Raw genomic sequence first — 27,329 nt, 5'->3', positions numbered from 1 at the left:
GTGATGCCCGAGGCCCCGCCTCGCGCGCCCCGCCCCGCCTCCACGAGTGCGGCCTCAGCGTGCGGCGGCGCCAGGTGAGCTGTAAGCGCGGGCCGGCGGGGATCTCGGCGCGGGGCCGGGGCCGGGCTCGGGCCGGGCGCGCGGGGCGCGAGCGCGTGAGGACGCGGGCGGGGGCGCGGGCCGGGCGCGGACGGGGCCGGGGTGGGGGCGGCGGCCTGAGGCGAGCCGGCGGCCTGACGTGGCGGGGGCGGCGGGCGGGACCCCCGAGCGCGGCGGGTTCGGAGCTGAGGGGCCGCGGGGACGCCGGCGTCCGGGCCTCGGGTGGGCCTGTCGCCCCCGCGGGTCCGCGCGCGTCCTTCGGAGCCGCGGCCCCTGCGCTGCGCCGGCGGCCCTGCAACAGGCGGCCGGTCGGGCGTAGTCCCCCTGGCGCGACCTTGGACCCCGGCATGCCAGCCTCGGCCCCTCAGCCGGCCCAGGTTCGGCTCCCGCTTGCTGCACGGATGGACCTGGACGGCCCCCGACAGCCCCGGCGGCCGCGCTGTCAGTGCGACGCCTCGGCCCGGAGCGCCGGCCGCTGGTCTGCCCACTCCCACCCCGGCTCCGAGCCCAGCGCTTTCCGCCCGGGCGCGTCCCTACCCCGCTCCGGCCTCCGCGCCGCGATGGTCCAGAACGCATCCCATCCGCACCCGACGCGGGCCGTCCCCTGGGAAGTGGGACCCCCTTTCCCTTTGTTGCAGACCTTGCTTCGTGCTGCCAGGGACTGGGCTTCGTGGAGGGCAGACGCTGGGGCCCTGCAGAGGACTGAGGGTGCCTACTCAGTAAATTGTGTTGAGTTGAACATTGTTCAGAGATGCTTCCGACTCTGTCATCCATGAATTCATGAAAATTCATTTTACGTCCTTCAGTTTGTATCTACTTGGGACATAAAACCTCCTTCCTGCTCCCTCCAAAGCTCTGAACTGAAAAGCACTGAACGCAGGGCCTTGCTTGCCGTGACTAGAATCGGGGACGTTATGGGGCCGAGGGTAGTTAATCTAGGGAAGGGCTTCATCATAGAGGAACCTGGGTAAAATGAATAGGAGGTCGAGGGTGCCAGAGAGTGAGCCCGCAAGAACATATTTTATTTCAGAAAAACAGGCATGGGAAGGGAATCGCAAAAGATGTGCAGCATTCCACTTAATATTTTATTCTTTGAAATTTTATGAATTAGCAAAACGAAGTTACACTGTGAAATGGTGTTTTTCATCTAAGTCAGCAAAGATAAAAAAAAAAAAACAACGCTATTGGTGTGCTAGACAGTGGTTGCAATCCGGTTCTCATACTTTGCTGGTGGAGAATAAATTGGTACAACCTCTACGGAAGGCAATTTGGCAATATCTATTGAAATGTCAACTGCACATTCAAATTAAGATGATCTAGCAGTTCTATATCTAGTAAATGTTCCTCATTTAACTGCTATATATATGGCAGATCTCAGTGACTTTCAGTGCAAAACTGTTGGCAACAGCAAACAATTGAAGGAAACCCAAATGTCTCTCTGAAAAGTATTGGTTAAATAAAATACGGTTATACATACAATGGACTGTGGGTGGGACACGAGGTTATCATGTGTAAAAGCTAATAAAAAGGGGGAAATTTTGTTCTACAGCTCTGCCTGCAAATGCATAGGTGCTACCTGGAAGGGTGACAGGAAAGTTGAATAGCTTCCTCTGGGAGAGGATCTGGTTAGGGGGCATAAGTGGGAGGGAAATTTAAGTTTCATAATACAGTATACCTTTCTGTTTTATAGTAGAGTCTATTTTTCCTTTTTTCTTTCAAGGGTCCAGTAGGGGATTGAAAAAGAAGCACATTTGGGGAGGGGATAGTGGAGGAACGTGAGGTGGGGAAGGGAGATGTGGCAAGTGGTCCGCTGGCTGGCAGTGCTGTGGCCTGGAGAGTTCACAGCTCAACCCCACAGGTCGGTGTAGGACTGGCTGCCCCCAGTCACTTGTGGTTGGCTTGGAGTGCTTGGTCAAAATGTGTTTGCAGTAGCTGGTTTTACTCATGGGGTTTCTGAGGCTCCTGTTCAAATCAGTTTGCATTTTTTTGAACATATTGACTCAATTATTAGAAGTTAAGCTTGAATTTAAAAGACAATGCAGACAATCTTGAATGTACCAAATTTACTTGAAGTTACAGTGCTTGGCTCAAAATCTCGGTAAAAGAAGGTAGGGCCTGGAACCCTCCCCTGTACCACCACCTAGGCCTGTTGTCTTTTTTATTCATCCATTCCTGTTGCGAGGGGGGGGGGGAACCAGTGTTCTTTCCCAATAGAAGAGAGGAAGAGCCCTTGAGAACCTCGTCTGTGCTCGTGCTTTGTTTTCATCCTTTAGGAAATTTGAGAATGCCCTGAGGGGCTGGGTGCTTGTAGTCCCCTTTTCTCAGCTGAGGGGCTTGACACTCAGGTTCACCACACTGAGTCCACCGTGGGGCTGGGTTTCCTGCCTGGGTTGGTCTGTCTCTAGAACCCTTTTGTTTCATGGTGATGCTGAAGCAGATAAATGGAAAGGAGAATCTTGGCAATGAAGAGACACAGGTCAGGAGAAAGAAGGCACCAAGTTTGGACAGCAGTGGGAGGGGAGAGGGAATTAGAGGTTTGAGACCACGGGGAAAGCACAGGTGAGCAGGAGGGAGGGACCCGAAAAGCTGGCCAGCCCTGCACAAGCTGCGCTGCCTCCCAGGCTCATTCCTCGCCCCTGTGTCTTGGCAGCTGACAGCCGCGGTGCTGAGGTTGGGAGCGGTGGTCAGGATGGCAGAGGAGCAGGAGTTCGCCCAGCTCTGCAAGTTGCCGGCACAGCCCTCCCACCCGCACTGTGTCAGCAACACCTACCGGAGCGCACAGCACTCTCAGGCGCTGCTCCGGGGGCTGCTGGCTCTGCGGAACAGCGGCATCCTCTTTGACGTGGTCCTGGTGGTGGAAGGGAGGCACATCGAGGCCCATCGCATCCTGCTGGCTGCGTCCTGCGATTACTTCAGGTGAGTCTGCATAGTAAGGTAGCAGGGATGCTGGCTGCACCAGGTGGACGCCTTGGCACCCCGGGCTTCTCCCGCTTCTCGCTGTGCAGGCGTAGGGGGCTCGGGGTCTGTTTTTCTCTCAGCTGCCCCATCTCTGGGGCATGTGCTCCCTTTTTTTTTCTTTTAAAGGCGGTATGCTTGGCTTTACTTATAATATTGTATTTTCTAGAATGAATTTTCTACTATAAGTACAGTATCTTGGTGTGAAACAGATTTTCTTTCTACTTTACTCTGGCTACCCATCATCTCATTTAAAAAAATTTCAAACCTATGGAAACATTGAAAAGAATAGTATCACAAACACCTGGACACCAGTTGTTACCATTTTGCCGCATTTGCTTTCACTGCCTTTGTAACACACGCCTTTTTTAAAAGACGTTATGATGCTTTATGCCTTAGACTTTTCAGCCCCACCCAGTGTTCTTGTAAAACCGTCAGGAAGCCCATACGGGCCCAGGGACCTCTGTGGGGGCCGAGGCAGGTGGTCAGTACCGTATGCATGTCGTCCACACCAGCTACGTGATGTGGAGTCACTCCGTTCGCACCCTCACCTGGCCATCCACCTCTTGCTCTCACCTCCTCATCCCTTGGGCCTCGGCCTCCCACCCTCCCTGTGGGTTTTCTGTCCCCTGAGTTTTTCATGACCTCCTACGTGACGCCAGCCCAGCCCTGAGCACATTGGGCAGAGCTGGTGCCACCATCCCACTTGAGACCTGAGACCCTCTATTCTGTCTCCCATTCTGTTTGGTTCTTTTGTCTTCAAGGCTCATTTGTAGTTCTTATCTTTTAACTTTAGGAACTAATGAGCAAAATATTTCTTTATGGTTAAGTGCTTCCTGTTCTCCAGAAGGAGTTTATGGAGAGGGTGACCTAGTGGTTAGTGGTGCCTTAGAGCAAACATGTCCAGGGACAACAGTGTCCCTTCAGTTCATCAGGATTCAGCTTTTACAAGCTTTGAGAAGACAGGGCAGTGGGCAGGGCAGAGTTGTGGGAGGCCTTAGGGCCCAGAAGTTCAAGCACGGGAGTCCTCCTGGCTTAGGGCCTCCTGGACACACCGTCGAAGCCCTTCAGGTGGAGCTTCTCTCCCCACGCAGGCCATCCTTTCACTGTCACAGTCATGGTCCTCTTCCTAAAGGACAGTTACTGGTGCCACCTCTCCCTTCTTGGTGGAAACACTCTGTGTCTCCCCACATCCTCCAGGAGCGATTCCTGGCCCTTTGGCAGCCACTTCCAGCGGGTCTGTCCTGGGAGGTGTTCCCCTCTCAGGCCCGGTCACTGTGCAGGATGACACCCCCTCCCACTGGGACCAGGGAGAACCCAGACTCATCTCTGGTATGTGCATATGCAATGATGATTCCCAAGCTTTAGTGGGTTTATTTCCTTATTATTCATTTCAGTTACTGACTCAGGTTGAAATGATAAAGGGTTTTTCCCAGTGAGGCTGCTGAAGATATCTGATGTGGGCAGGGGTGGAAGGAAGGGCTTTGGAAGGCAGTGGGCCCATGGCTGGGCCCTGTAGGGGACGCCCTGTGGGGTGTCTGCCAGGTGCTGAGCGGTGTCCAGCCAACACACGGAAAGCTGTAGTTCCTTATGAATCAGAGTGTGTGAAATGCTCAGTGAGACCTGGGCATGTGGAGCAGTAGACGCCCGCCTGCTGGGCCTTGTTCGTGGAAGGACAGTTGGTTCCGTGTTAGGAAACCTCTCTTCCAGTGCGAGGCCCTAATCAGCCTGAGGCGACCTGGCGTGTGGCCATCCACAGACAGGTCAGCAGGCATGTGGTCACATCCAGCATCCACTGCCACAGCTGAAACGCTGCTGGAATTGGAAATCGTGGAAAGCACCACCTTATCCCTGCCCTCCCACCTCACCCCCGTGGTAACCATTTATAAACGTTCCTTATCATCCACACTATTTTCCCTTGCAAATCCTAGTTCATAATACTCAAACCTCAAAGCTCTGATACTCAAAGTTGTTTTGTTTTCTAATATGTTGCTAAAACTTGTCAAGTGTCCTCTGGAAGTCTCCCGGAGCTGGTTTTTCTGTTTTTGTTTTGTTTTGTTAAAATATTTATTTATTTATTTATTTACGCATGCATGCATGCATGCATGCTGTGCTGGATCTTAGTTGTGGCAGGCGGGATCTTAGTTGACACACGTGGGATCTAGTTCCCTAACCAGGGCTCGAACCCGGGCTCCCTGCATTGGGAGCGTGGAGTCTCACCCACTGGACCACCAGGGAAGTCCCTCCCGGAGCTCTTTTGTTTGTGGATAGCTGTCTGATCTGTCCAGTCGTCGATCTTTGAGGGGGGAGGCAGAAGTTGGATTCTCCTACATTGCCAGCTTTTTAAAAGTCTAAGTTTGGCAGAAATTCATTAAACCACGAAACCCACCCTGAACTGATATGAGGGTACTTTTATATGTGTCCTACTTAGCATGGGTCTTTGTACATTTTGGTTTGGAAATATTGAGGTGTTTGGATTTGATTTAGACCCTATGGGGGGTAACGTGACATCATATGTGGCACAGATAAGGGTTTCTCCAGGTGAAACGTTCTGAATTCTGAAACACACTTGACCTCAAAGGTTTGGAAGAGGGGTTGGGGGCTGGTACAAGCTGGCACAGGAAATGTTCTCCCCACCTCATATCCGAGGCAGCTCACTGGCACCTTGTGACATCTGGTTATGACATCCTGGCAGTAGAGGTGGCCCGGGTTCTCTTTGTGGTCTGTGCTATCTGTGCCCGTCTGCTGGGGACTTGGTGAACATCCTTTAAAAAAAAAAAAAAAACCCTGTAGAATTTACCATCTTAACCATTTTTAAGTGTACAGATCAGTAATGTTCTTTTTTAAAAAATATTTATTTATTTATTTGTTTGTTTTTGGCTGCACTGGGTCGTTGTTGCTGCTTGCAGGCTTTCTCTAGTTGCGGTGAGTGAGGGCTCCTCTTTGTGGCGGTGTGCGGGCTTCTCATTGCTGTGGCTTCCCTTGCTGCAGAGCATGGGCTCTAGACGCGCGGGCTTCAGTAGTTGTGGCACGTGGGCTTTAGAGCGCAGACTCAGTAGCTGTGGCTCATGGGCTTAGTTGCTCCGTGGCATGTGGGATCTTCCCAGACCAGGGCTCAAACCCGTGCTCCCTGCATTGGCAGGCGGATTCTTAACCACTGCGCCACCAGAGAATTCCCTGGATCACATTCTGTAATTCTGTTTTTCATTTTTTGAGGAACCCCATACTGTTCCACAGCAGCTGCGCTAATTTACATGCCCATCACCGATGCACAGAGGTTCCAGTTTCTTTAAATTGGTAAGACAGAGTCTAACAGAAAATGGGCAAAGCATCTGGACTGTTTGGAAAAGAATATAAAAACAGCTGTTAAACCTGTGAAGAGAGCCTCTGTGCCATTGTTTACAAGATTTCTCCCTTGCCTCCTGGCAGTTGGAGCAGCATCTTCCTCTGGTTCTGAGGGTGTGGGGGACAGGCTCCCCGCACACTGGTGGCGCTACCTGACAGGCCGTGGGCAGTGCCATCCAAGTGCGTGTGTATGAAACTCTTTGACCCAGCAGTTGCTTTCCTGAAATTAATCCTGGCGTTCACATGAGCAACAGCTCGTGGGCGCAAAACCATCCACTGGGAGAAATAACAGGAGATTAGAAGTAACCCAGGTGGACCCCGGCAGGAACGGTTAAATCAGTTGTGATCACCTTTACAGAGAGGGGCAGCGCTGTGTGTACGGATGATCGGGGCTGTTTCCAAGGTGTCCTGTGAAGTCGAAACCAGGTGGGGATTAAGGCCCGGCCACTGCCTCTGGGGATAGTGCCACCCTTGGAGGGGGGCTGGTGACCAGAGCACCCTTTCGTGTAATTTAGGTCTTGAGAGAGAGAGGGAGGGGGAGGGAGAGTATGTGTGAGTGTGTGTGTGTGTGTGTGATATAAAATGTGACAATAGCCACTCTGTCACCTCCGTGTTGCTGTCATATTTCAGCCCAGATTCCTCCCCTGACTGCCAGCCTCCTCCCTCCAAACACCTAACTGACACCCCTGCTGAGATGCCCTGGGGCACCCACAGTGTTGGAGCCACAATGGAACTCCCACTGCCCTCTCTTACTCCGGTCCCGCCAGGTGTCTTCCTGCCCAGCCTGGGTTCCTCCTGTGCTCTCCTGGGTTCCCTCCATCGCTTGTTCTCTCCTCTCGGCCCCAGGGTGGTCTCTACTCCAGCTCCCCAGCCGTGTGGCCTCCCCAGCCCTGCAGGAGCCTCCCTGCCTCTGCTCCAGCCTCTCCACTCTGGCCAAGGAGCCCAAGATCTGAAGTTCCTCTGCTCAGGCCTGTGTATGACTCGCCGAGAGCACCTCATTTGCCTTGGTTTTGGTCCAGACCCTACCCTGCCCCGGGGGTAGCAGGACCTGGCCCAGGCTCACCTCCTGCCTCTTCTTCCTCGCCCTGCCTGCCTGCCTGCAAGCTCTTCCTGGCCCTGGGCCCTGGGTGCCTGCCACCTCCACTTCCTCATCGTGGGCCCTTCTGCCATCGTTCTCCAGCCACTCTTCTCCCGCCCTGGGCACTCCTCGGTCAGATGCCCTGTTGTGGTCCTTGACAGTGATTCCACCACCGGAAGTGCCCTGTGTCTTCGTGTCTGTCCTCTGGCATTAACTCCATGCACATAGGGATCCTGCCACTTCACTTCACTGTTGTCGCATTGGCTCTGTGCACGGTTCCTGGTGTTTAGTGGCTGCTGGGTACGGAGCTGCTGAGCGGAGGACGTTTACTATTTGTTTCCCATTCATTTATCCTTTCACCGCGTGCCCTGGGCTGCGGCTGTGGCCCAGGAATTGCACGGGTGGATGCAGCAGAAAGCACGCTGGACGTGGTCCTGCCCTCAGAGGCTCACGTGCAGCTGCTGGGGCACATTAGATGGATATTTCCAGAACAGCTGCCAAGCTTGGTCAGGAGCTGTGGGCGCTTCTGGGTGCCCCTCCTCTGCGGCCTGGCGTCCTAATGGGTGTAACCCTGCCATCTCCTTTCTTCCCTTTGCAGAGGCATGTTTGCTGGGGGGCTGAAGGAGATGGAGCAGGAAGAAGTCCTGATCCACGGCGTGTCCTACAATGCCATGTGCCAAATCCTGCATTTCATTTACACGTCCGAGCTGGAACTCAGCCTGAGCAACGTCCAGGAGACGCTGGTCGCCGCCTGCCAGCTTCAGGTGAGGCTCCTGGTCTGAGGCAGGCAGAGCCAGGCCCAGACGGGTCCCGGGTGCCCGCCAGGCAGTGGTGTGAGGGTGGGCGGTGAGCCCTTTGCTCTCGAGAGTGTCGGCAGGCTCCTCGTTTGGCTCAGAAGACAGCTTTTCCCTCGTGTCCTGAAACTGGAACGAAGTCTTAGGCCGAGTTCCTTATCCTGACCTTTTATGAGGTCAGAGCACGTCTGGGGCAGTAGGAAAAGCAGCCTGTTTGGGGGTGTCTGGAGGCTCCCCACATGGCGGGGCCCTAATAGCCCTGTGCCTTTACTCTCAGTGGCGGGTGGGCAGGTGGAGCTGAGCCAGGGCGGCCTTCATGCAGAAGTTCCTTCTTTTACTCAGAGAGCTCCTCTGTCCCCATGTCCTGTCCCCTCATTGCTGCTCTGGGGACCACACCTCCAGTAGCCAGCCGCCCCCAGAACCTCTCCCCCTGTGCTCGCTGTCGGCGTCACCCCCCCTCCCCAGCACACCGCACACTGCCTTGCTCCCTGCACCGTGTATCCCACAGCCACTCTGCTAGCGCCAGGCTCTCCTCTATGTCCACCTTCGTCCTCTGGGTCCATGTCTGGACGAGTCATCCTTGTGAACGTGACCGTGTTCTCTGTTTCCCTGCCCTCGCCTCTGTCCCGGCCTCCTTCTCTCCGTTTCTTCCTCCCAGCTGGGCTCTGCCTTCTGCTGCATCCGTCGCTGGCTCAGAGACCTGCTGCCTCCCCTCAGACCTCAAGGCAGAGCCATGGCTGGTGCTTGGGGCAGCCCGGCTTGGTTTTGTTTTATTTTTAACATACCGGGCTTCTATGCAGTGTTGTTGTTTGTTTTTGTTTTTGTTTTGTGGTATGCGGGCCTCTTACTGTTGTGGCCTCTCCCGTTGCGGAGCACAGGCTCCAGACGCGCAGGCTCAGCAGCCATGGCTCATGGGCCCAACCGCTCCGTGGCATGTGGAATCTTCCCGGACCGGGCCACGAACCCGTGTCCCCTGAATCGGCAGGCGGACTCTCAACCACTGCGCCACCAGGGAAGCCCAGTTTGTTTGTTTGTTTGTTATAAATTTATTTATTTTTGGCTGCATTAGGTCTTCCTTGCTGCGCGCGGGCTTTCTCTAGTTGTGGCGAGTGGAGGCTACTCTTTGTTGCAGTGTGCAGGCTTCTCACTGCGGTGGCTTCCCTTGTTGCGGAGCACGGGCTCTAGGCACACGAGCTTCAGTAGTTGTGGCTCCTGGGCTCTAGAGCGCAGGCTCAGTAGTTGTGGCTCATGGACTTAGTTGCTCCACGGCATCCAGGGCTTGAACCCATGTCCGCTGCATTGGCAGGCGGATTCTTTTTTTTCTTCTTTTTTGGCGGTACGCAGGCCTCTCACTGTTGTGGCCTCTCGCGTTGCAGAGCACAGGCTCCGGACGCGCAGGCTTAGCGGCCATGGCTCACGGGCCCAGCCGCTCCGCGGCACATGGGATCTTCCCGGACTGGGGCACGAAAATGTGTCCCCTGCATCAGCAGGCGGACTCTCAACCACTGCGCCCCCAGGGAAGCCGCAGCAGGTGGATTCTTAACCATAGAGCCACCAGGGAAGCCCCGCAGTGTTGTTTTTAAAGCAAGTTTTACTTGGTGTAACAGTTCCGAGTCCACAGGCCCACCAGGTCATGTTTGTTCATGTAGCCAGTGGCTATTGGTGGCCTGTCTCCCATGTGCTGTGCCCTTCGTGGTATCCCCAGGGACGTGGATCTGAGTGTCGGTGAGACTGTATCCACTGGGTCACCCCGAGCAAATGAGTTCCCTTCTCTGGGCCTCTCGTGGGCCTCCTGCATAGGGCAGGCCGGGCGATTCCTTGGTGAGATTCCCTGCCAGAGGTCCCTGCGCTGAGACAAGGATGAGGGACCTTGACCTTGCCAGGGAGGGCAAGACAGTCCCTGGTTCTCAGGAGCTGCTCCTCAGGCCCACTCAGGGCTGTCAGCCCTCACCTTCCACCCAGAACCTGGTGCTCAGCTCCTGGCCTCTGAGAGGTCAGAAGTAATATTTTAGGCAGAAGAGGCCAAGCAGAAGCACCTGCTCGGGAGGAAATGGATGGTCGAGTGAAGACCCTCAGGACCTAAGGAAGCAGCACGATGGGGACGTTCCTGGTGGGGGAGACACACGCCTGGCACTTTGCAGGTTTCCATTCAGCCTTCAGCATGTCACCTGGCAAGCACCAAATGTCTAGAACCAGAAAAAATAAAAAGACTTTAAACATTTATTAATAAGCTTCAAATTCCAGCAGAATTAGTTTTCATGTAATGAATTTGTTGATGGTGCTGGATATGAGAGGTATTCCCATTTTGAGAAATTCTGAAATCCAGTTTTCCTGCAGAACTTAGCAGCCCCTGAGCAGCCTTTCCGGGCCCTTGCCTTGCCTCCTGGGTCCTTTGGTTACCTAATCGCAGGGTGTCCTTGCCCCACAGTGTGGTGGCTGTCCTGCTGCTTGCACTTCTCTGGAGATCCCGTGCTTTTGATCCAAAGGGAGCTGGCGTGTGTCAGGTGGTTCCTCGCCACGTCATCCCTGTTTTACAGACGAGGAGGCTGAGGCTCAGAGACCACCTCCAAGCCCAGACTTAAGCCCCGAAATGCTGTGAGCCCTGGGCGTGTCCAGTGTGGCGGGGAGTGGGGCCGGCGGAGCCTGTGAGCCCCACCCGCACCTCCGCGCTAGGTCCCGCACCCAGACGCTTTGCCTGGGCTTGAATGTATGTGTTCTGTTCACAGATCCCCGAGATCATCCACTTCTGCTGTGACTTCCTCACGCCCTGGGTGGATGAGGACAACATCCTTGACGTCTACCGGCTGGCCGAGCTCTTTGACCTGAGCCACCTGACCGAGCAGCTGGACGCCTACATCCTCAAGAACTTCGTGGCCTTCTCGCGGACTGACAAGTACCGCCAGCTGCCCCTGGAGAAGGTCTATGCCCTCCTGAGCAGCAACCGCCTGGAGGTGTCCTGCGAGACGGAGGTGTATGAGGGTGCCCTGCTCTACCACTACCCTCCGGAGCAGGTGCAGGCTGACCGGCTCCCGCTGCATGAGCCACCCAAGCTCCTGGAGACCGTGCGCTTCCCCCTCATGGAAGCCGAGGTCCTGCAGCGGCTGCACGACAAGCTGGACCCCAGCCCCCTGAGGGACACAGTGGCTGAAGCCCTCATGTACCACCGGAACGAGAGCCTGCAGCCCAGCCTGCAGGGCCCACAAACCGAGCTGCGCTCGGACTTCCAGTGCGTCGTGGGCTTCGGGGGCATCCACTCCACGCCGTCCACTGTCCTCAGCGACCAGGCCAAGTACCTGAACCCGCTGCTGGGGGAGTGGAAGCACTTCACCGCCTCCCTGGCGCCCCGCATGTCCAACCAGGGCATCGCCGTGCTCAGCAACTTCGTGTACCTGATTGGAGGGGACAACAATGTCCAGGGCTTCCGCGCTGAGTCCCGCTGCTGGAGGTAGGGGCCCTCGGCCGGGCGGCTGCCCAGAGGGTGGCTTCTGCCAGGCATGTGCCACTGGCCAACGCAGTCATCCTCTTGAACAGGTCTGCGCCCGTTCTGTGGGCGCAGGTTGATGGGAAGAACATGGACGGCGGTGAGATGAGGAAGGGGGCCCGTGATCCCTCCTCCCGCTCTTGTCCCCCCTCCTCAGAAACCCCCTCGCCCCTCAGCACACCCCACCATCTTGTGGGTGAGGGGCTGGGATGGGGTGTTGTGGCAGGGAGGAGGGGACCAGGCCTGGGAGCATGGCCACCTTGCCTCTCTCTGCTCTCACACCCCTGGTCCCAGCTTCCCCTCACCTATCCACTTAGCTCTGCTCTCGTAACCGCACAGGCTCCTGGTGGAGGGTGGCTTCCTGTCGCCCTGCTCCCCTGAGTGCACAGTCCTCAGCCTGGGGGGCAGGGAAGGCCCACAGGCAGTGCTGAACCTCAGACCAAATTCCCCCCACCCCCCAGCCCCTAGGCCCTGTCATCAGCCATGTGCTGGGTGTAAGGCCTCGGGAGGCCATGGTTTCTTTCAGTCTGCGAGGCTGGGATCCCATAAATCCATTTCATTGGTCAGAGCAAGGAAAGTGGGGCAAATCTCCACGGCCTCCACTTCCAGGAGGTTTCTAGGGCCCCCTCCCCTGTACTTTGGTTTGATCTTAAGGTCTGGTGCCTGGGGGAAGTTTCTGCCCCCCACAAGCTGAAAGATGGCACTGCAGAGAGAGAGGGGTTGCCAGCTGTGGCAGCAGTGAGCTGAAGCCAACTGCGTTCCTGTTCCTGCTCCGTCTTGGGGGTGGGGTCAGGCCTGGCCGTGCCCCTTGGATGGGAGCCTGGGGACCCCAAGCCAGGAGGAGACCCCCATCCGTCGACCTCCTCTGCTCTCCCCACCCCAGGAAGTGATCACTTTTGTCACACTGGTGAGACCCAGAGCTTGGCAGCTCTTTGTGGTCAAACGGGAGGGGGCCCAGTTCAGAAGGGAGGAAACCATGCCTTCATCGTCTCCCTGACCTGACGCGTACTCGGGGGGCGTGGGGGTGGTGGCAGTCCCATGTTCAGGCCTCCCTCCTGCCAGGCCTCGAAGGGCTGCCACTTCCAGCTGGAGGGCCAAGGCCAGATCTTCAAAGCAGACACTCTAGAGTCCTGTCATGAGCTGCTGACCTCTGTCTCTCAAACCCGGTCTGTTTCCCTTTTGTGAACATGTGCTGTGAGACCCACCAGAACTCTGGAAGGTGCTGGTGTCAGCCTCCGTGATTGACAACCACAGCCTCAGACTCCACTCGGAGGTTGGGTCACTGTTGGAGGCGGGGTCAGGGAGACCTGCCGGGCAGGCTGCGGTGCGGAGCGGCTGGTGAGCTGTGGGGAGACCCGGGGTCTCATCTCTATGGAGTGAAAGTTTCATTCATCTCCTGGTGGACTCTTCACACTGCTAGGTGGATCTTAATTTGAGTTAAGAGTCTGGTTCTCTGCCCTTTCCTCTCAGTTCACCGCCCTTAGAATCTACAGGCTGTCAGAATATAAGAAAACAAGATTTTGCAGTAAATTAGCATTTGCGTTTTGAGGAGTTAGGGACTTAACAGGTTGTAGCGTGTGAAAAGGTAGCTCTCTCGGAGCACGTTGCCTCCGAGCTATGACACTTCTCTTTTCTTTCCTTGATTGCGTCTGTGTTGCCCACGTGACTAGGGCACCTTCCCACAGCTGCAGCTCTGCACCCCTACCCGGTGGTGGCCAGTCCATGTTGCCACATGCCCCGACCCTACATAGAGTGATAACTTGTTTTTGTCCTTAGGCATTTTCATGACTATTAATATTTTAGAGTATGTTTCAAAAAATGTTCCTAACTGTAATGGACTTCATCAATAATCATGGGAAGGCTTAAGTCATGGAAACACGTGAGAGCAATCACTGAGTTTAATAAGGCCTCAGAACATTCTCATGCCAACCCTAGGTTTCGCCTGTGAGTTTGCAGTAGGATGGTCCAGAGTCAGCATTAAAGTGACTGAAGGATTTGAATCCTTATATGCAATGGTTTAGTTTATTTCTATTAGGAAAAAAATATTACTTGAGGACTTATTCTGACAAAGTGGAAAATTAAACCAATAAAGAGGAAAATGTGGGATACAGAACATGGTGGAGAGATAAGAAATCAGCAAAACTGTGGTTATGTCTGAATTATTGATGTGGTGTCTGTATGTATGTGTTTGTGTGTGTGTTTCCTTAACTGACACCGCAAATCCAGATGAACCCAGCCCAGGGTGCTGTGAGGGCAGGAGGCCAGAGGAAGCATCTGGAGGGACTCGTCTCCCTGGTGAAAATGGGGCAGAAGAGACGCATGTGAAATGTGAACAAGCCTTGTGCACAGGAAGGCTGTGGTAGGCGCCTTCCTGCCCTGGGCTGCCTGTCCCAGCTGGACGTCCACCTGGCAGGGCCCGGTCACTCATTCTCAGGCGCCCTCCTGGCCCTGCTGTCTCCTTCTGTCACTTCTCCTCCCCGGCACCTGTCCTTATGTGGAGACTTGGCTACTCTGCTCCCTTTGGCCTGTTTCCCAACCTACAGTGGAAAGGGGGGCCCTGGGTGCCAGCGCCAAGAGCCATGGCTGGTCCACGTTGGGGGCAGTGATGTTTGTTGAGTGATTCCACCACTGGTGACCTCGCCCCTCCTTCCCTTCCCTGAGCGGACAGTGTGTGATCTGCCCTGAGCCAGGTGCGCCACCAGGTCTGGGAAGACAGACATGGACCACGGTCCTTTAAGGAACCCTTGTCACGTGACTTGACCCTCGTGATCCCTCATGGTAGATTTTCTAGGCAGGCAGCATAACCCCATGGGTGTGGAGCTGAGTGAACGTCGGGACAGTAAAACTGATGGCCAGATATGCCCAGACCTGGGTCTGCGTGGCCCAGGTGCCTGTCCTCTCTCTCTCTTGGCCCGTTTCCTGTATTCTCGGCTGGCAGGGAGGGGCTGTGGCAGGAAGAAGCGGCTGTCGAGTGCACTTAACTTGTTTTGGGGGTGAAAGCTGAAATGGGGGCGTCTGGCACAGGCCAAAGAAAACTGTCTGCTTCAGAGCTGGTCTTATGGTGGAGAATTAAACACTTACCAGAGAGAGGCTGTAAGTGTGCAGGGGCCATGCATGGAGTGAGGGGGCTCCAGAGGCCGACACTCAGCTGCCGGTGCCGGAGTTGGGGGCGGGGTTGGCAGGGAGCCAGGGGAAGAGTGGCCGCGGTAGGGGATGAGTGGGCTTGGGGCCTCGGGCTCACGGGCCCTGGCCCTCGAGGCTCTGTGGTCACCTGTGTCCACTCAAACAGCACACTGGCCTCATGCCCAGCAGGGTGCCAGGCCTGGGGCCTGGAGAGATGGGGCAGGGGCTGAGTCTGGGCTTTGAAGGGCCTCAGCTGCTGGGCTCAGGCATGTGAGGATTTGGGTGTGAGCAGGGGCTTGGCTGCTGAGCGAGGCGGGGGATGTAGGGAGCCCGGGGGTCCACGTGGGACCAGTGAGCAGCCAGCTGGAGGTGGCAACGGGCATTAGCAGTGTGAGGAGAGAACGTGGGGTGGCCGCGGGCTGTCCCGGAGTGGCTGAGAAGACCGGGCTGAAAAGTGAAGCCCTCTGGAGGCAGGAGAGGGCAGGGCTGGGGGGAGGAGCAGCTCCATGCTGGGGGCATAGAGGAAGCTGTCGCATGGGGGTTAGACTCTTTTACGAAGTTTGATGGGGTGAGGTGAAGGCAGGGCTGTGACAGGGACAGTTGCGTCCCCTTGAAAGGGGCATGGAGGTGGCCCGACGTCAGGAGAGCGAGCTTTGGTGATGGTGCTGGGCTCAGCAGAGGTGGGCTTCTCTCCCCTCCCCTCTTCGCAGGCCTCTGTCCTGGAATCCCGCTGGGGAGGGCGGGAACTGCACACAGGAGATGCACAGGCAGTGGGGGACGGGGGTCAGGTGGGCTGTGATGGGAGCCTGGCGACCAGCCTGAGGGAGTGCTGGCGGGAGGCCTGGAGGCTGTTGTGCCCAGTCGTCCAGTCGAGAGGCCATGATTGGGGGCGTTCCTGATTGAGAGCAGGGCCATGGGGATTTTGAGGTGAGACAGGTGAGATCGAGGTGGCTGTAGGAACAGCCATTGGGCAGCTTGGAGTGGACAGTGGAGGGTCTAGAAACCACCGTGAGGTCACACCTGGAGGGCCTGGCGCTGTGGGCGGAAACCCAGGAGGCTCCGAGCCCCACCCTCCAGGCTGGGGGAGGGGGTGCTAGGGGAGGGGCTGCTTGGTGACATGCTGTTCTCTCTCCCTACAAGGTACGACCCGAGGCACAACCGATGGTTCCAGATCCAGTCGCTGCAGCAGGAGCACGCCGACCTGTGTGTGTGTGTCGTGGGCAAGTACATCTACGCGGTGGCCGGCCGCGACTACCACAATGACCTGACCACTGTGGAGCGCTACGACCCTGCCACCAACTCCTGGGCCTACGTGGCCCCGCTCAAGAGGGAGGTAAGGAAACCCCTCCCATGGGGCCCTTCTTCGGCTGCATTGCTTCCTGGGCTGTGTGGAGGGAGTGGGAGGCACGCCCAGGGAGACCGGCCGATTATCAGAGCCCTCTTCCCTCCTTGGACTGTGCCCTAAGATTGGGGCGGGGGACTCCTGAGATTGAGCCAGCCGCCTCAGGAGAGACCTCTTTCCCCAAAATTCCACCCCCGTCTGGGTCTCGCCACCTTGGCCCGGGTAGCTGCTTTAACCCTGCAGTCAAATGTGGACAGAAGCCTTCCCCTTCTCTTCCTCAGCACAGCTGAGATGAGCTGGAACAAGTCCAGAGATGTCAAACCTGAGGGATGCGGGAGGCAGGGCCCAGTGGCCTCAGACCTCCCCCCAACCCCCCACCAAGGACGGGGCCTTCAAGAAGCCAGAAACACTTTAGAAGTTATATTTTACATGTTTGTTTGTTTTTTTAAATCATGTGTTTTCTACACAATACTTTGGTTTGTTCCAGCTTGAAGATGTGAAAAATACGTTCATTGTGCAAAAGTGATGCTTTAAGGGGGTATCTCTCTCACCTTATGGGCTTGCGGTGCTGAGACCCTGGTCCCCAAACCAGACATGAGACCCCAGGGCAAGAGGGGGCCTTGCTGGTTCCTGCTGCACCTCGGGTCCCAGTGCCTGTGAGCACCACTGGGCACCCTGACTCCCCCAGCGGAGAAGATGGCTCTCCTCCGGGCTCCGCTGCACCGGCCCCGAGGCCTTGGCAGGAGCTAATACCTCCCTGACCCTCTTTCCTCCCCTCCCCTCCTTTCCCCTCCTTACCTATCACCCTTTCCTGAGCCCCAGGGCCTTAGACTCCAACTTCGGGAGCCCAGGGGTCTCCCTGATGGGCCCAGCTCCTCTCCACAGTCCGCGAGGCTCCAAGGAAGGCCCGGGGCTCCCACTGCAGTTCCTCCCAGGCAGGGAAAGCCAGCCTGCCTCCTGCTCCTTGGCCTCTTTGGGGAGGAAGCCCCGCTGGAGGGCACTCCCTGCCTGTTCAGAAGAGAGCAGGTTTTTCTTGGGAAAGACCAGGGGTCCTTGAGACCTAGTGGGCGGTGGTGGACCCTGAGCTCTGTCCTGGAGGGGAGTGGGGGAGGGGCTCCAGGGGCTCTTTGGACGGCGGGGAGGCTGCACTTCTCAGCGTAGCCACAGAGGGGCAGCCTCAGCCTTCAGCCAGCTTCTCCCTGGTGTCCAGGTTCCTAACTTCCTTCATCCGTTCGTTCCTTCAGCAGCTATTTATTAAGCACCTTCTGGATACCAAGTCCTGGGGATCCAGTGGTGATAAAAAGTGACCAAGGTCCTCCCATGGTGTTTGCAACTTAGTGGGAGAGACCACTCTCAACCGCTGTGAACAGATGAGTAAAGGACCTTGAGAGCCGAGCTGAGTGGTGCTTAAGGAGGGGCTCCGGCAGGATGGACCTCGCTGGACTGTTTGGGGAGTGTCCATCTGAGGAGATGTCAGTGAGACCAGGTCCACGGAAGACAGGCAGCCATTGGGAGAGGCAGGAAGGACCTTCCAGGCCGGGAGGAAGAGGGGAAGCATGGGGAATGCATGTGAAGAGAGGGTGTTAGGGGAGCAGGGCCAGGGCACTTGGGTGATCGGGACAGAGGCGAGGGTGGTGTGGGCTGTGGTGGAGGCTGTGGGGGACGAGGGAGACAGGCAGATTCGACGTGTCGCTTGGAGGTAAACTGACCAGACTTGCTGATGGGTTAGGAATGAGAGGACATGGAGACTCCCAGGCCACCCGTGTGAGCAGCTGTGTGGTGGCTAGGCCGCTCTCTCAGAGCACAGGTGGGCTCGGGAGTGAACAGGAAAGGAGGGGCTCCATGTGGAAAGTGACAAACATGAGATGCTGGGGTCATCCGGTTGAAAGCCAGGCTCGGGGATGTCAGCCTAGAGATGGAGATGGGCGGTGCTAGCCATGGGCAGGGTGATCAGCTCAGGAGCAGGGGCGGTGCCAGGCCAGAGGAGGAGCAGAGAGGCAGGGGGCCCATGGGTCTGGAGACGTGGGTGTGCAGCCACTGCAGAGGCCTTCAGGGTGTCTGCAGGGCCTGTAGCGGGGCGGACCCCTTCCTCCCTCCCTCCCTTCCTCCCTCCCTCCCTCCCTTCCTCCCTCCCTCCCTCCCTTCCTCCCTCCCTCCCTCCCTCCCTTCCTCCTTCCCTCCCTTCCTCTCTCCCTCCCTTCCTCCCTCCCTCCCACCTGTCTCTCAGGGTCCCACCCACGTGGCATCCTTAGGAACTGGTCACTGATGTGCCCCCAGTGGACTGAGAGCTCCCTGCCCCAGCAGTGGGCAGAGTCCTCCAGTCAAGGTTCTCTTCTGCACGGCCCAGACCTGAGGGTGGCCATCCCATGCTTTTGGAGGAGAGGAAGGAAGTCTCGGCAGAAGCCCTTCTCTGCTCACTTAAAAACCTTCCCAGAGAACTTGCACCTTCAGAAAGGTAGAGTAGATGTGTCCTTCTTGGTTCCTCCTGCTCAGTACAACACAGAACTCTGGACGTTATGTGTAAAGACTCAAAAAGGTTGAAAGAAGATGGCAGACCAGCTAGGGATCTGGGGACCTGAGGATACCTTGATCTGAATGAAAATGAAAAGACAACATGTCAGAACTTCCCTGGTGGTCTAGTGGTTAAAAATCTACCTTCCAATGCAGGGGACTCGGGTTTGATCTCTGGTCGGGGAACTAAGATCCCACATGCCGCGGGGCAACTAATCCCGTGCACGTCAACTAGAGAGAAGCCTGGGCGCCGCAATGAAAGATCCCACATGCCACAACGAAGATCTTGCATGCTGCAACTGAGACCCAATGCAGGGCTTCCCTGGTGGCACAGTGGTTAAGAATCTGCCTGCCAATGCAGGGACATGGGTTTGAGCCCTAGTCTGGGAAGATCTCACATGCTGCAGAGCAACTAAGCCCATGTGCCACAACTACTGAGCCCACGTGCCACAACTACTGAAGCCCATGCTCTGCAACAAGAGAAGCCACCACAGTGAGAAGCCCGCACACCACAACAAAGAGTAGCCCCCGCTCACCACAACTAGAGAAAGCCCGTGCTCAGCAACAAAGACCCAACGCAGACAAAAAAAAGACCCAGTGCAGCCAAATAAGTAAATAATTTTTTTTTTTTAAAAGAAAACGTCAAATTTTGTGGCACCCCAGCTACAGCTGTGCTGAGAGGGGAATTTGTAGCACTAAAAGCATACATTAAGGAAGGAAAAAAAAAATCTTAAATCAGTAATCTAAGCTCCTCAAGAATCTAGAAAAAGAAAAATAAGAGCAGAATGAAACCCAAAGCAAGCAGAAAAAAAGAAATAATAAACACCAGAGCAGAAATCAATGAAGTTAAAAGCAGAAAAACAGAGAAAGTCAGTGAAACAACTGGGTCTTCCACAAGATCAATAAAATTGACAAACTTCTAGGAAGCCCGACAAAGAAGAAAGAGAAGACAATTTAAAATATCAAGAATGAAATGGGAGCATTACTGCAAACCCTGCCAACGTCAAAAGGATAATAAGGGGATACTGTGAACAACTCTACGTGTGTAAATTCGACAACTTAGATGAAATGGACCAGTTCCTCAAAAAACACAACCTACTACAACTCACACAAGACTCAGTAGAATATGAATAGGCCTATACTTGTTAAGGAAATGATTTGCAGGTCTAGATAGTTTAATTGGAGAATTTTACCAAACAGTTAAAGAAAAGTTAATACCAATTCTGCATGATTTTTTCCCCAGAAAATAGAAGAGGGGGAATACTTCCCAGTTCATCTTCTGAAGTTAATATTACCCTGATACCAAAACCAGATAAAACAGTCCCCCCGCAAAAGAACAAGTCTGTCATAGATACACATATATATGAATGTTCTTAACTAAATATTAGCAAATAGAAGCTCCTCTCCCTGCAAAAGAAATTCATGACCAAACGCTGGTTCCATATTTGAAATTCAGTCAGTGTAATTCACCGTCTTAAAAACCACATGATCATATCAGAGCAGAAATAGGATCTTATAATATTTTGCATCTATTCATGATCAAACTCTCACAAAGTAACAATAGAAAAAAATAACAGAAGAATTACCTTGACACGATGAGGAGCATCTACAAAACTCCAACCACTACGTTATACTTACTGGTGAGGACTGAATGGAATGCTTTCTCCTAAGGTAAGGAACAGGACAGGGATGTCTGTTCTCACCACTCTTATCACAGTCCTGGAGGGTGTAGCCAGTGAAATAAGGCAAGAAAAGAAAACGCACACAGGTTGAAAAGGAAGAAATAAAACTGACTCTACAGACGACAAAATTGTCAAAAAATCTAAATGTACCCCCCCAAATTCTTGCATTAATAAGTGAGTTTAGTAAGATTGCAGGATATTATATAAACATATAAAAACCAACTGTATTTTTGTATACTAGTAATGAACATGTTGACACTGAAATTAAAAATACAACACCACTTACAGTTGCTCAGAAATGAAATGCTTAGGTATAAATCCAACAAAACATTTTTAGGATTTATATGCTGAAAAGTATAGGTGCTGATGAAAGAAATAAAAGAAGATGTAAGTAAATGGAGAAACATATCATGTTTATGAATTCCAAGACACAAAGATGTCAGTTCTTCCCAAATTGATATATGGTATACAGCACAGTTCCTATGAAAATCCTAGCAAGAGTTTTTGTAGATGTAGATGAGATTCTGGAATTTATATGGAAAGGCAAAGGATCTAGAATACTCCAAGTAACTTTCAAGAAGAATAAAGTGGGAAGACTCCATCTACCTGGTTTTAAGACTTACTACGTATATACTTGATACAGTAATTATGACTGTGGTATTGGCAGAGGGATAGAACCGGAGATCAGTGGCACAGAATGAGAACTCAGAAATAGACCCACAGAAACATGCCCAGCTGAGTTTTGACAAAGATGCAAAAGCAGTTGAATGGAGGAAGGATTACCTTTCCACAAGTAGTACTGGAGCAACTGGACATCTATAGGCAAGAAAATGGACATCGACCCAAGTCTCACACCTTACACAAAAATTGGCTCAGAATGGTGCACGGACTTATGTAAAATACAAAACTCCACAGCATTTAGAGAAAGTAGAAGAAAATATTCGGGGTCTGGGGCTAGGCAGTGAGTACTTAGACTTGACCCCCAGAGCATGACTCATAAAGAGAAAAAATGATAAATTGGACTTCATCAAAATTGCAGAACTTTGCTCTGCAAAAGTCCGTTAGGAGGATGAGAGGAAGCTGCAGCATGAGAGAAAATGTTTGCAAACCAGTACCTGGGAGAGGACTAGGATCTAATATGTGTAAAGAACCCTCAAAACTCGTTGGGAAACACACACACGGGGACCCGCTGGAAAGAAGGCAGAAGACGGGAGGAGACGCTTCAATGGGGAGGATGTAGACGTGCAGTTAGGGGATGCAGACTGGACGCCACAGCAGGGAGACTGTCGAGCGGCTGAAATGGCAAATGTGACAGTACTAGGTGCAGTTAACTTCCAACTGCCATGTGACCCAGCAGTCACCATCCTGGACGTTTACCCCAGAGAAACAAAAACTCTGAACACATACTTACAGCAGATTTATTGGTAATAGCCAGAAACTGGAGACCAGTCAGATGTCTTTCCATGGGCGAGAGGCTCACCAAACAGGCAGGTACACGGTGCAGAGCAGTCGCTTGGAGTCGGAGAGGAACTCTGGGTCTGCACATTGACGTGGGCGGCCTGTCACGGAGGTGACATACCACATGATCCCATTCAAGCCACACTCTGGAAGCGACAACGTGGGGAACAGGTGGTGGTTGCCAGGGACTGGAGGGTGGGGAGTGGATGTGACTGTAAAGAGGGAGACAGAAACGTCCTGAGTCTTGATGGAGCCGACGTCAGCACCCAGGCTGTGATGTTGTGCTGAGGCCCACAAGCTCTTCCCCCGGGGAGTCAGGGTGAAGGATGCGGGTGGTTGTATTTCTTACAATTACATGTGGATCTACACTTACCTCAAGATGAAAACTTTAGTTTAAAAAAAAACACCTCCCCAGATGCCCACCATTGGTGGGAGAAGACCTAGCCCCATGGTGTGTTTCCTGCCCACTGCTCTGTCCCCTGCCCTTTGCCCCATCCACCTCTCCAGCCCCTTGCTGTGCTACCCACAGCCTGGGTGTCAGTGACCGGCCCTGTAACACAGGCCCTGGGGCTTCCCGGTCCTGCAGGACATCTCTGCTGGCAGAGCACACGGGCACAGCAGGAGGCCCTTGTGGGCTGTGAGAGGGGGGCCTGGAGGCAGTGGGACCGGCTGGGCAGAGAGGGTGTGCCTCCTGGGTGCAGTGGAAAGCAGGGGTGAGGTTGAGGACCAAAATCTAAAGTAGGGGGTGAGTTTTCTCCCATTACTGAAGACTGTTTGTTTGATTTTGTACCTCACTTTTGTGCTCACCAGGTCATATCATTTGTTATTTGCAAACAAGCAGATTTTTTTTTAATTTTAATTTTTATTTATTTTTGGCTGCGTTGGGTCTTCGTTTCTGTGTGCAGCCTTTCGCTAGTTGAGGTGAGCTGGGGCTAGTCTTCATTGCAGTGTGTGGGCTTCTCATTGCAGTGGCTCCTCTTGTCGCGGAGCGCAGGCTCTAGGCGTGCAGGCTTCAGTTGTTGTGGCGTGTGGGTTCAGTAGTTGTGGCTCGCGGGCTCTAGAGCGCAGGCTCAGTAGTTGTGGTGCTCAGGCTTAGTTGCTCTGCGGCATGTGGGATCTTCCTGGACCACCTCAAACCCGTGTCCCCTGCATTGGCAGGCGGATTCTTAACCACTGTGCCCCCAGGGAAGCCCCAAACAAGCAGATATTGAAAGTGGAGTCGGGGGTGGGGGAAAGGTGGAGGCGACCAAGGGCCTCAGTGAAGACAAGGCTTTGATTTCCTTTGGGTCCCCGTGCAGCTGTCACCTTTAGGGGCAGGGGAAAGACAGAGATTCTGTTCTTACTCTTGTAGAAGCCCAGCGTCACCTCAGGGCCCTGAATCATCTTCCACTGGGAAGAGGTCGGGTGGGGGACAAGGATGGTGTGCCCAGCGAAGATCCAGTCAGACCGTGAGGAGGATGTCAGCAGGGCTGCACACACGCACGCGCACACACGTGCACACACGCACACCCCCGGTTCTCCCGGCCCACAGGTGTACGCCCACGCGGGTGCCACACTGGATGGGAAGATGTACATCACGTGCGGCCGCCGGGGCGAGGACTACCTGAAGGAGACCCACTGCTATGACCCGGGCAGCGACACCTGGCACACGCTGGCTGACGGGCCAGTGCGGCGGGCCTGGCATGGCATGGCCACCCTCCTGGACAAGCTGTACGTGGTCGGGGGCAGCAACAACGATGCGGGCTACAGGAGGGACGTGCACCAGGTGAGCGGCAGGGTGCCTACCTTCTGCTAGTCACCGATAAAAATTGCCGTGGGGGCAGGTTTCCCTTGTAACAGACTAATTTTTAGAGCAGTTTTAGGCTCACAGCCAAGTTGAGCAGGAAGATTTCCCGTGTGCCCCCGGCCCCCACACACCATGGCCTCCCCAGGCTCAGCATCCACCAGAGGGTGTCATTGTTATAACCGATGACCCTACACTGGCCCGGGGTCACTCCTGGTGATGCACATTCTGTGGGTTTAGACAGATGGCATGTATGCACCATTAGAGTATCACACGGAAGAGTTTCGCTTGTCTTTATTATTATTAAAAACTTTAATTACATAAAGTTAATGTAACCACATTGCAGAGCTTTGAAAAAATGGAGAAGGGTGAAGAAAAACTCCCATAACCTGGCCCTGTGCCACTAGCTTCAGCCCTCCTACCTGTGCATGGTTTCCACTTAATTGTCCTCAAAGAGCATCATCCCATTTGGTTTCTGGCTCGTTTGTTGTGGGCGTGTCTTCTAGTTTGATGACCACCCCACCCCCACCCCACCCAGTGGCTGTGCAGAATTCCACCAAACTGGTGACGTTTGGGTTGGTCAAGTTGTGGCTATTCCAGGTAACATTTCAAGTAATATTTGCTTTATAGAGCTTTTGGGTATTTTGGGGTATTTCCTGAGGTGAGAGCAGTGGTTCTCTTAAGTGTGGTCCCCGGGCCAGCAGCACCCACATCACATGAGAACTCATAAGAAATGCAGATTCTCTGGCCCCTCCCAGACCCACTGAGTTGGAAGTTCCTGGGTGGGATCCTCCAGTGTTGAGAACCATTGGGCTCTAGCGTTTTCGTTTTCTATTGCAGCCGGGACAAATCACCACAAATTTAGCCACTTAAATCAACACAAGTGTGTTACACGCCTGTGGCTCTTACCAGATGGCAATCCAGGGGTCTTTCCTTTGTGGGGCCTGGGGAGGATCCACATCCTCCTCACTTAGGGTGTCGGTGGAGTTCAGTTCCCTGTGGTTGTAGGACTCAGGTCCCGATTCCTTGGCTGCTGTGGCCTGAAGCCCTTCTTGGCTTCTAAAAGACTCCACGTCCCCCGGGTCAGGCCCCTTCCTCTTCTAAGCCAGCAGCGGCAGCTTCCCCTCCCTTTTCAGCCCCCACCAGACTTTCCCTTCTGTTTCCAAGGGCTTGTGTGACTAGGTGGGTCCCCCCGAAAATCCAGGATAACCTCCCATCTCCATGTCCCCACCCTAATGAGTCTGTAGGGTCCTTCTTGCCATGTAAAGTAATACAAGTCCCAGAGATCTGAGCACAGGCTCCTTTGAAGGCCATTCCTCCTCCTGCGGCTGGTGAACCGGAGGGGATCATCATTGAGTCAGAGGGTAGTGTCCGAGTGGCTCTTGATAATTTTGCACGTTGCTGTGCTGGCTGGTCAGACAGGTGCACAGCAGGACAGCTTCACCACGCCTCCACCAGCCCCGGGCTTGTGCCTTTTCTTCCCCAGTGGCTGCTGGTTAACAGCTGACAATTTGTCCCTGATGTTTTATTTTGCATTTCTTGGATTACTGGTAGGCTGAACATTTTCCCATGTATTTGTTTACTGTTTGTAGTAATTTTGAAGAGGAGATTTTTTTTTTTTTTGGCTGCACTGCATGGCTTGTGGGATCTTAGTTCCCTGACCAGGGATCAAACCCAGGCCCCAGCAGTGAAAGCACTGAGTCCCAACCACTGGACCGCCAGGGATCCCCCAAGAGAATGTTGATGGTCATCATGAGTTAGCAAGCACCTGTTTCCTTATTTTATCTGCACCTCCCCCATTGCTGGGTGTGCATGGGGTCTGAGTCTTCAGCTTCAGTGGCGGAGGGGAGTGAGCTGGCACCCCCAGACCAACTGGAAGACACCCACACGCCTGGGGCCACAGGCTGGCTGAGGGGCCAGAGCGTCAGCCTGGCCCGAGCCCTTCCTCTGGGGGGTGCGTTTGCCCACAGCCCCACTGCATCCCTCAGCCTCATATGTGAGCCTAGGGTCTTGCCTTGCAGGTGGCCTGCTACAGCTGCAAGTCCGGGCAGTGGTCATCCGTCTGCCCGCTCCCAGCAGGGCACGGTGAGCCCGGAATCGCTGTGCTAGACAACAGGATCTACGTGCTGGGTGGCCGCTCGCACAACCGGGGCAGCCGCACTGGCTATGTGCACATCTATGACGTGGAGAAGGACTGCTGGGAGGAGGGCCCACAGCTGGACAACTCCATCTCGGGCCTGGCGGCCTGCGTGCTCACCCTGCCGCGGTCCCTGCTCCTTGAGCCGCCCCGCGGGACGCCTGACCGCAGCCAGGCCGACCCAGACTTCGCCTCTGAGGTGATGAGTGTGTCTGACTGGGAGGAGTTCGACAACTCCAGTGAGGACTAGGGTCCCAGGCCAGGTTGGGGGTGCGGGGGGTGGTAGCTCCCAGCTTCCCCCACAGCACTTTGCCCTGGAGCACTTGACCCCAGGCTAGCAGTGGCCTTCCCTCCCGCCACCTCCCATCGGCAGGTATTTTTGGGGCCCTGCAGACCTGTGGCTGTGGATCACCCCACAGTGGGAAACCTTCGGGAAGGGCTCGGTCCCCTGAAGTTCACCGGGCTCTCTCCTCCTCAGCAGGGACGGGCTGTGCCACCACCAGCTGTCCTGGCCTCCCTGCTCCCTGGTTCTGGTTCCTACTGGGCCGAGAGGGCGCCCTTCTCCCAAGGGACCTGGGGACTGGCCCCTGGTGAGGGGGCCAGGGCACATCTTGTCCCTCTCGTCGGCAGGGAGGGGGCGTGCTGAGCCCATCGCCTGCCTAGCAGCTCCCAGGGCCGGAGGGGGAGAGAGATCCATCAGGTTGCCTGAGGCTGATTCTGTGATAAAATGATGCCCTCTAGCTGGGCTTTTCGGCCCCCATGTTGTTGATAAATGAAATAAATCATCTTACACGAGGTGTGCATTGCTTTCCTTTGGCCATGGCCTCACTTCCTTTCACAGCCTGTCCAAGGCTGCAGCCCTGGAAGCTTGATTTCTGGGGGGCAGAGCTGTTGGGGGCGATGGGAGGCCGAGAGCCCACCCCCAGGCTAGAAGGGTGTCACCAGGACGCCCGCCGCAGTCTGGTGACAGCTGGTTGCCCACCCACTTGAGCATTTTCCCTGGTGAGGACCTCTTCTCTGAACTTTAGTCCAATCCCAGGTGGCCATCTCAGCCCCAAGTAAAGCCTAGCACCTAGGGAGGGAGAGAGAGATGCCTGGGCCTGCCCACCTCCTGCATCTGAGCATGTAGCGGGGAGGGGGCGCTGCATTTCCTCCAAGTGAGTCTCCAGGGCCATGCTCCAGCAGGTGGGACCTGTGGGCAGGCAGGGCTTCCAGCACCAACCTCACTTCTGCACAGCCCAGCCTCCATCTGAACACCCCCCCTCCTTTGGGGTCCTCGTACCACACCCCCTGCAGACCCCTAGGCCCGGGCATGGATCTGGAAAAACCCCCAGTGCTCTGTTCTCTGTTCTTTCCCGGCCACCTGGGACAGCTGGGTCTTTGTCCCTGTGCCTTGCCTAGAGCCTGCTGCCCTGGCGCCCTGCCATGGAAGAGGGGGGCAGAGGGACGGTGTGTGCTCCTTGGTGGGAGGAAGGGCATGGGGGGTGCAGGCAGCCAGCTGCTCTGGACTCCTTTGGGGGTACCCTAAAGATGGGTGTGGG

At 54.9% G+C, this 27,329-nt stretch overlaps 1 protein-coding gene across 7 annotated transcripts; it reads left to right on the top strand.

Annotated features, from left to right (window-relative positions):
• Positions 1-26,583, top strand: KLHL22 (kelch like family member 22). Of its 7 annotated transcripts, none has more exons than XM_067699942.1 (7): positions 1-74; positions 2,750-3,015; positions 8,076-8,241; positions 10,998-11,716; positions 16,016-16,208; positions 23,400-23,633; positions 25,673-26,583. In XM_067699942.1, exons 2-7 carry the CDS (start codon positions 2,789-2,791, stop codon positions 26,036-26,038), a joined length of 1,905 nt encoding a protein of 634 aa, XP_067556043.1. In that variant the 5' UTR covers positions 1-74; positions 2,750-2,788; the 3' UTR covers positions 26,039-26,583. The 7 variants fall into 7 exon arrangements, with proteins under 7 accessions (XP_067556043.1, XP_067556046.1, XP_067556047.1 ...); XM_067699945.1 differs by lacking the exon at positions 1-74 and adding an exon at positions 784-807; XM_067699946.1 differs by lacking the exons at positions 1-74; positions 25,673-26,583 and adding exons at positions 818-2,575; positions 24,158-25,256.
• The last annotated feature ends 746 nt before the right edge of the window (positions 26,584-27,329 follow it).

Source organism: Pseudorca crassidens, chromosome 12, assembly GCF_039906515.1.
Source record: "Pseudorca crassidens isolate mPseCra1 chromosome 12, mPseCra1.hap1, whole genome shotgun sequence".
In the NCBI taxonomy this organism is placed as follows: domain Eukaryota; kingdom Metazoa; phylum Chordata; class Mammalia; order Artiodactyla; family Delphinidae; genus Pseudorca; species Pseudorca crassidens.
This window is presented reverse-complemented; position numbering and strand designations above follow the sequence as displayed.

Coding starts and splice junctions, on each gene's coding strand:
- KLHL22 (XM_067699941.1), top strand. CDS start 2,519: ATGGTGATGCTGAAGCAGATAAATGGAAAGGAGAATCTTGGCAATGAA. Junction 2,576..2,749: donor TTGGCAATGAAGAGACACAG/GTCAGGAGAAAG, acceptor GTGTCTTGGCAG/CTGACAGCCGCGGTGCTGAG. Junction 23,634..25,672: donor ACAGGAGGGACGTGCACCAG/GTGAGCGGCAGG, acceptor CTTGCCTTGCAG/GTGGCCTGCTACAGCTGCAA.